The sequence below is a fragment of the Dermacentor silvarum genome, chromosome 4 (genome assembly GCF_013339745.2).
Source record: "Dermacentor silvarum isolate Dsil-2018 chromosome 4, BIME_Dsil_1.4, whole genome shotgun sequence".
NCBI lineage: Eukaryota > Metazoa > Arthropoda > Arachnida > Ixodida > Ixodidae > Dermacentor > Dermacentor silvarum.
Window position 1 is genome coordinate 160,212,637 of NC_051157.2, and position 9,066 is coordinate 160,221,702.

General features: G+C 48.5%; 1 protein-coding gene across 2 annotated transcripts; it reads left to right on the forward strand.

Annotated features, from left to right (window-relative positions):
- Positions 1 to 4,397: 4,397 nt before the first annotated feature.
- On the forward strand, positions 4,398 to 7,359 carry LOC125944826 (uncharacterized protein K02A2.6-like). 2 transcript variants are annotated; one of them, XM_049666188.1, is made up of 2 exons: positions 4,398 to 5,084; positions 6,503 to 7,359. In XM_049666188.1, exons 1-2 carry the CDS (start codon positions 5,030 to 5,032, stop codon positions 7,222 to 7,224), a joined length of 777 nt encoding a protein of 258 aa, XP_049522145.1. In that variant the 5' UTR covers positions 4,398 to 5,029; the 3' UTR covers positions 7,225 to 7,359. The 2 variants fall into 2 exon arrangements, with proteins under 2 accessions (XP_049522145.1, XP_049522146.1); XM_049666189.1 differs by lacking the exon at positions 4,398 to 5,084 and having other exon boundaries at positions 5,823 to 6,712; positions 7,029 to 7,199.
- Positions 7,360 to 9,066: the final 1,707 nt, after the last annotated feature.

Below are 9,066 nucleotides of genomic sequence, written 5' to 3' on the forward strand. Positions count from 1 at the left end.
GTCTACCAGCTTGGGCCTCTAGGTATTGTGGTTTTGGTGCTTTCAGTGTCGCCCTATTGGCGTCATTCCAGCTTCATGATATTATTCTCGTCATGCCGTCGTCTTGACACCTTCTACGACGGCCTAATGGCCCAAGTTCTCTAATAGCTTGGGCCACTAGGTATGTGCTCGTTGTCGGGATGCCGCAGGGATCGTTCCATCGTCGTAATTTAAGCTTTGCCATAGAACCCTCGTGAAGCCGTTGTCGTCACAGCTTTGTCTTCAGGCATTTGTTTTCCCAGCGCCGTCGTGATCCGGTCGTAATCATTCCTTCTTCCTCACTCCAGCTTCGTCATCCTCCTCTCGTCACGCCGTGGTCGTCACACCATTGTAGTCCTACAGGCTTCGTGATACAGTCGTCGCCACACCATTCTCGTCACCAGCCCATTCTCCTCGTGCCGGTGTTATGCCATCGTCTTCATTGAATTGCGATTATCTGCTGTTGCTAGGCAGTCGTCGTCATCACAAGGCCGCCAGTGGGTCGCTATCATGCATCCGTGTCGTACCGTCGTCTTCATGCCGTCATCGTCATTCGAGCTTTTGTCAACCGGTTGACGTCACACCGTTTTTGTCACACCATCCTCGTCATGCGCTCGTCGTAACGCATTGTCAACATGTCGTGGTCACGGTATTGTCGCAATCTGATTGTCGTAATGCCATCAGCCAACCACCTGGGTCGTTGCATCGTCGCCACTGCGTCGGAGTCTTATGTTTGTTATCATGCCACCATGTCCATCCGCGACCTTGGCAAGTGAGTGCTTCAGCGAAGTCGAACGATACCGGCGTATGTATAGCCGACGCAACTGAAGTCTTACAATGACCACCACGGAGTTAAAATAAGGTGACTTCAGGATTATGTTGTGTCGTCACATTGATCGAATGCTATTCACGTTACCACCGACAGCCATTGTGAGTTGAGTTGTGCCGTATTTTTTTAGGAATCACATATAGGTAAATAATCAAATAAATAAATAAATAAATAAATAAATAAATAAATAAATAATTAAATAAATAAACCTTGCACTCGGCCACGCAACCCTTGAAAGCGAACGTGGGCGATTGTAGCTCAGTATTTTTAGGAAGTGCACGCAAACTTTTTATCTTTTTACTCGTGATGATGATAATTTGATTTCGCGCATCTCGCACTTACTGCCGATCTCCCTGGACTCCCCTGCAACAGATGACTTGTACCATTCCCACCTTCGAATTATTACCGCCACTCCTTATCACCCTCCTGTCAATGATCTGCCGTTCACTGTTGGCGAAATCGAGCACGCACTTAATTCCGGAAATTTACACGCTTCACCTGGCCTCGATGGCGTCACTTTGCCCATGCTGAAAACTCTATTCCAATATCATTCGGCCTGTTTTGTTTTCTTGTTCAATCAATGCCTCAATTTATCCTACTTCCCCTCTCATTGGCGCCAAGGACGTATTGTTTTTATCGCAAAACCCAACCGCCCTCCCGACTCTCCCTCGTCTTATCGACCCATAGTTATAAATTCATTATTCGGCAAAATTTTAGAACGTTTACTAAATTCCCGCCTTTATTTTTCCTCCATTCCTCCAACCTGCTTCATAAGAATCAGTTTGGATTTACGCATGGGAAAAGTGCCCCAATCGCCCTCTACCGCCTCCGTAGGACTCTCGACTCCTTTAAGGATAAGAAACTTCACGCATTACTCATCTCCCTGGATTTTAAAGGCGCTTTCGATAGCGTCTGGCATCCCACCGTTTTACATTTTCTCCGCTCCCACAACTGCCCCAACAACCTCTACCACCTTCTCAGTTCCTTTCTCCATAACCGTAAAGTCACGTTCCGTTCCCAGGCTGGCGAGGCGTCCGCTACTCCCACATTGGGCAGCCCTCAAGGTTCCCCTATCAGTCCTTTACTGTGGAACATTGTGATTTATGGCCTGCTCGAACTTCCTTTTCCTCCAGATGTATTCGCCCAAGCTTATGCGGATGACACGGTGCTAGTGATTTCCGCCACCAGTAGACTAGAACTTGAGGCCAAAGCCTCCGAATCTCTCCGCCTTATTTCCGCTTGGGCTTCGCGATGTAAAGTCCTTATCAGCACCGACAAATCCTTTTTTCTATACTTTCCGAACAGTCATGCTTCATCATCATCACGCACCCGCCAACGCATTGTTCGTGTAAATGGCACCTCTCTGCATTCAAAAACTAGTATTCGGATTCTGGGCGTTATTTTCGATACCCATCTTACGTTTAACGAACACTTAAATTACCTCCGTACGAAATCAGATCTTCTCTCCACCCGTCTTCTCTTGTTCATCCGTATGCATTATTCTCTGTCTCCTCCCGTTTTACGTTTACTTTACACTCACGTGCTTCTTCCTTCTCTCACTTACGCCTCCCCGGTTTGGTGGCCGACTTTCCCGACTTCGCAGTTTAAACTTAAATTAACCTCTATACAACGCACTCTCCTTTTAATCATGACTGGCGCATTTCGCACCACCCGCACTTCCTCGCTTCAGGTTCTCGCCCATGCCTTCCCCATAACTATTGAATTGGATCGCTTAAATGCTCAATTTTACCTTTTTAGTCTCAAAACCCTTACCTTTTATGGCCCCTCCACGTACGACCCCCGTGACACCCAGTATCCTCTTAATCCCTGGCTCATTCATCCTAGTCTCAAATTTCGCCTTCACTTTCAAATTCTGGAACTCCGTCAAGTCCGTCATGTGTCGTCCCTGCCTGTCTATCATCTGTATACAGATGGTTCTTACACTTCTTTCTCCGCTGGTTCTGCATTCGTCTTGTTTCAACCTCATGGCCGCATCATCAAAGTGGGTCGATACAGGATCATCGGGGCAACCAGTGCTTATACTACTGAGGTCATCGCGTTCTTAGAGGCCCTCATCTACGTCCGCACTTTACCTCATACTACCCCGCTTCATATCTACTCTGATTGCCTCTCCCTTCTTCACGCTATATCCGCTTTAACCACCACAAATACCTACGTCCATGAAGCTAAACAACTCCTCCTTCTTATTCCACGTGCCCGCCGTCTTCTTATTCCACGTGCCCGCCCATCGGGGTGTTGTCGCCAATGAGCTTGCAGACAGCATCGCCGGTTCGGCTGCGGCGCGGGGAATTTCCAGGTCCATTCTTCTTTCCCAGGCCTCAATTAAATCTAGGATGCGTGCATCCTCCTACGCCCAGTGGCATGTAGCCTGGTCGCGCGACAGCGCGGACACGGCGATTTACCACTGGGTTCCTAATGTGTTACAGATACCTGCCTTCTTCCCGCCCCGCAAACCTCTTGCTCAACTTCTCACCTGTCATGCCCGATTACCTTTTTACTTTTTCCGGTTTCATCTCTCCCCTCATAGTAACTGTGCCTGCGGTGATTCCTGTATCGACCTACTTCATTACTTTAACCATTGCCCATTAACTTCAGAGGTTTCTACATTACTTAAGGACCACAATGACTTTCTTCTCAGTCCCTCACACTACCCTTCACTTCTCCTTAACCAGCGGAAGAGAGCACTCTTAATTCGCCTCTATCGCCTCATTTCTTCTTTTACTTTCCCATCTTCTTCTTGACTCATTTCTCTTTCTACTACTTGCATCTTTTCTCGCCCTCACATTTCTCTCTCATATCTTTCTCCTGCTTTCGTTGTTTGGTGCCCTTGGTTACGCTAACTAAGGTGGGGCGTTGCTCCGGGGGTACCATTCGCGGAATGACTGGACTCCATCCTCATACCTGTCATCATCACCATCGTTCTTCTTCGTGCTCCCCTGCACACGCCTTTTCGTTTCTTTTCTGTATCACATCACATTGATGCTTTCTTTTCGCTTACCTTCCTCCTACTCTTTAAATATTTCACAGCTACAAGCCTTTTCAGCACTTCCTTCACCTCCTTTTCCTGGATTTTGGGCAACCCGCCTACTACCACCTGCCCGCACCTGCCTGGCCTTTGCTTTCGATGGCCTGCCTTGCCGCCTTGGACACCCTTCCTATCTCTCCTACAGCCCTTCTTTTTTCCTTTCTGTATTCAGTGCCTTTGTGAGCTTTGCTTAATAAATGCCGTCGCGATGCATCCCACCTTGCCAATGCTGACCTTTGAGAAAATCGAGTTTCGTTGCCAACGCTTTCATCTTGGCATTTCGTTCCGCCCCTCTCGCAGTTGTTTTTTTTTTTTCTCACCATTGGCTTTTCTTCAAAACTGTTTTGGGTTCATACCCCTTTTCATTTATGTTTCATTGGTTTAAACCTGCGATACCTGTGGTGGTGCGGGTTTCCCTCATTTTTATTTAGGTTGTTTTTATGGAGCGAGGGGCACAAAAAATAGCCGTCACTACGCGTTGCATAGCGTCGACTAGACGTCGACTTGAATGGCATTCACACGGTGCAAGCGGAGCTTACGGCTGACAACCTTGTGAAAAGGTATGCCAGTGTTTTCACTCCTGGGTTAGGACTGATAAAGGGCTTTCAAGCGAAACTTTCCTTAAAAGAAGGTAGCTTGCCAGTGTTCTGCAAGGCACGTCCAGTACCATATGCCATAAGGGAGCGAGTTAAAGAAGAGCTAGATAGCCTACAAGCTGATGGGGTACTGGTGGGTGTAACGCAAAGTGACTGGGCCACGCCGTTGGTGGTAGTCGAAAAACCAGGGAACAAAGTGCGTCTTTGTGGAGACTATAAAGTGACAGTAAATCCCTGCGTTAAAACTGATCACTACCCGCTGCCAACGGTTGAAGACATGTTCGCGGTCCTAGCAGGAGGCAAAGTGTTTACCGTTTTGGACTTGTCGTCAGCGTACCAGCAAATTGAGCTGCACCCTGACTCGCGGCCCTTGTTGACTATAAATACACACATTGGCTTATTCCAATATGTTCGAATGCCCTACGGCATTTCCAGTGCACCAGCAGTATTCCAAGCAATCATGGACGAGTTGCTGAAGGGATTGTGTGGAGTAGTTTGTTACCTTGACGATGTGCTTATCACAGGTGCCGACTACAACGAATGCCTGGCACGTGTAGAAGCAGTCCTGCAGCGCTTCGAGAAGCACGGCGTCAAAGTAAGGCACGAAAAGTGCAAATTTTTTGTGAAGTCCGTAAGGTATCTGGGCCACGTCATTGATGAGACAGGCGTGCACCCTTGCCTTGAAAAGGTGGAAGCAATTAGAAAGGCTCCAACGCCGAAAAATTGCACAGAACTAAAGGCCTATCTTGGCATGTTGACATTTTATTCCCGGTTCATGCCGAACATGTCATCGGAACTAAGGCCGCTATACCAACTTCTTCAAAAAGAGGAACCTTGGGCATGGTCGGAGGAGACTGAAAGGGCATTTCAGAAAAGCAAGAAAATGCTCACTCAGGATTCAGTACTAACCTTCTATGACCCTAAAAAACCACTAGGTCTGGTTTGCGACGCATCCCCTTATGGGGTTGGAGCAGTTTATTTCATGTTGTTTGCGGCCAAGAGAAGCCGATAGCATACGCGTCGCGCACGCTAAGCAGCGCCGAGAAAGGCTACGCGCATATCGAGAAGGAGGCGTTGGCCGTGGTGTTTGGAGTAAAGCGCTTTCATAAATACATTTATGGGCGTGAGTTCACGATTTATTCCGATCACCTTCCACTAGCTAGCCTGTTTGGCCAGACAAAGCCAATTCCACAGATGGCTGCCGCGCGCATGCGACGTTGGATCATAGAGAAAGGAATTTCTTTCTCTATGGTTGGATGCTGTTACTGGCGGCTTATCAGTACAAGTGGACTTATAGAAAGGGTGCGCAAGTGGCTAACGCTGACACGTTATCACGATTGCCGCTTCCGAATGAAGCAGACAAGAGCGACTACGTTCTGTTTTTCTCCGCTGTTGAAGCAGTACCGCTTTCAGCAAGCAAGATTCAAGCGGAAACTGAGAAAGACCGCACGTTGTCTAAAGTGAAACTTTTCGTTTTGAATGGCTGGCCTGAAAGACATTCAGATGTTGACATTGCACCCTATTTTGTCCGGCGAAATGAGCTGTCTCTAGACTCTGGTTGCATAACCTGGGGCACTAGAGTAGTTATTCCCGAATCTTTGCAGCCAGAAGTGCTACAGCTTTTGCACGAAGGGCACCCTGGTACCACTCGCATGAAAATGCTATCAAGAAGTCACGTGTGGTGGCCGAAGTTGAATGAGCTGGTCGAAGAAACAGTTCGACGCTGTTCAACTTGCCAGCTCAGCCAAAACGCTGCACCCGCCATACCCCTTATGTCATGGGGAAGGCCCGCCAGACGGTGGCAACGAGTGCACCTAGACTTTGCATACTACAAACAAGACTGGTTTTTGGTGCTTGTCGATGCCCATTCTAATTGGGTCGATGTTATACACATGAAATCGACCACGGCGTCGAAGACTGTAGAAAAGCTTCGCACCGTTTTTGCAGCGTTTGGGCTTCCCGAACAGATTGTGACAGATAATGGTCCTCAATTTGTGTCTGACGAATTTGCAGTTTTCCTCAGATCCAATGCTGTGCAACACGTCAAGACACCTCCGTACCATCCGGCTTCGAATGGGGCAGCAGAGAGGCTCGTCCAGACGGTAAAGAAGAACTTGGTACGCCAACTGCGAGACAAGAGGCGCTCGGGGCAAGCCCGAACCATTCAACACCGGCTGGACCAGTTCCTCTTCACATACCACAACACGCCATGCTCCACGACTGGTAAGACTCCTGCACAGAGTTTCCTGTCTTGGGCACCGCGGACGCGTCTCAGCATTTTGCACCCTGAATTAGCCAAGCGGTCAGAGCCTACTCCATCTAGAGATCAAGACAAGGGACAGAAAAAGAATTGGAGGGAATTTGATGCAGGAGAACGAGTCCGGGTGAGAGGTATCCGACCAGGCGACCCGCACTGGTTAGAAGGAACGATTGTTCGCCGTGTCAGCGTTGCAACTTACATAGTCAAGGTGGAAGGCCAGGAGCGATTCATGCATGCTGATGCCATTGTTGATACAAGTACTCCTCTTACTCTACCCAGAACAGTGCGCATCACTGGCGCACCTCTAGCGCAACCTGGTCCGGCGACCCCTGAAGAAACAGAGGAAACTCCTACCGAGGTCCAGGAACCAACTTCGGAAGCTACAGATTCTACCGCCGCTGAAGAACAACCTCCTGAACCTCTGCCACGCCGAAGCACAAGGGTTCGGCGACAGCCTGAAAGATATGGATATTAAAGAAAATAAGGGAGAAGGAATGCTGTATCTAATAAAAGGACAAAGCGCGGTGACGTCACTACTGACGCACCGCAACTTGTGCGTATATATTGCCAAGCAAGATGCTGGCTTATCAGATTAAACTGTTCGCCACGAAACGTGTCACAGCTGCCTTCTTGTTCCCGAGCTACAACAATTTCTCTTTCTACTACTTGCATCTTTTCTCGCCCTCACATTTCTCTCTCATATCTTTCTCCTGCTTTCGTTGTTTGGTGCCCTTGGTTACGCTAACTAAGGTGGGGCGTTGCTCCGGGGGTACCATTCGCGGAATGACTGGACTCCATCCTCATACCTGTCATCATCACCATCGTTCTTCTTCGCGCTCCCCTGCACACGCCTTTTCCTTTCTTTTCTGTATCACATCACATTGATGCTTTCTTTTCGCTTACCTTCCTCCTACTCTTTAAATATTTCACAGCTACAAGCCTTTTCAGCACTTCCTTGACCTCCTTTTCCTGGATTTTGGGCAACCCGCCTACTACCACCTGCCCGCACCTGCCTGGCCTTTGCTTTCGATGGCCTGCCTTGCCGCCTTGGACACCCTTCCTATCTCTCCTACAGCCCTTCTTTTTTCCTTTCTGTATTTAGTGCCTTTGTGAGCTTTGCTTAATAAATGCCGTCGCGATGCATCCCACCTTGCCAATGCTGACCTTTGAGAAAATCGAGTTTCGTTGCCAACGCTCTCATCTTGGCATTTCGTTCCGCCCCTCTCGCAGTTGTTTTTTTTCTCACCATTGGCTTTTCTTCAAAACTGTTTTGGGTTCATACCCCTTTTCATTTATGTTTCATTGGTTTAAACCTGCGATACCTGTGGTGGTGCGGGTTTCCCTCATTTTTATTTAGGTTGTTTTTATGGATATTTTTTTTTAGGTTGTTGCAATGCCGACAGCGCGTTCCAGCACACCCGCTCTGTGAATGCGTCTCTCTCTCTCGCCCTCACAGCGCGCAAAACCTCTTCTTCACCTCGCAAAGCACGAGCGTGCGAACACGTCAGCTGTGGACGAAGACGACGAGGCTAGAATGCAATCATATGGTTCGCTTAAATGCATGTTCTGCAAGCGTGGCTGTATAGCCTCATGGTTACGACGCTCGCCTTGGAACGCTCGCCTTAAGTTGGAATCCCGCCTCGGCAAGAAAGTTTATTTTCTTTTATTTCTTGATGGCTTCTTAATACGAACCAGAAAACACAAATTACGACTGGCTTTAACTGCTTCGCTGTTAATAAATAATTAAAATTCAAGGGCACTTAGGTATCCCTACGTGGAGGAATGCAAAAGCATTGCGATGGCCTCGCTCGCGTAGACGTGCGAAGGAACAGGGCGCAGCCACTGACTGAGAAGTCGAAGTCGAAAGTTCATTCATCGGAGCACACGACGGAACTCGCCGAAATCACCGCACCGACTGGGAGCACCCCGACGCACGGCGATATATATATAGACCGGTCACCGATGCGGTCTGTCTCTGTGACCACGTTACTTGTTCGTCCGTCAGAGCCACTCCTCTTTCATTGGCAGAAGCGCACATGGAGTCGCGTGAGCTTCCACCAAAGGAAGCACCACCTGGCGCGTGGTGTGTCTCTCTGACCACGTGACGTTTTGTGCCCTCTTCGATCGCCGCCGGATTTTCCACTTCTTGAGGAATATAATGCTTTTGCATCAATAAATACGCACAACGAAACTAGAGCGTGCTTTGTTAGCACTTTGGCAGCAACGGCAACTTGCGTCAACACGCTGTCTGTACTTCACTTATGCATTTTACAGTTCGCCGTTGGTGTAGTTAGATTTTCTTCCGTGGAACCCTTTG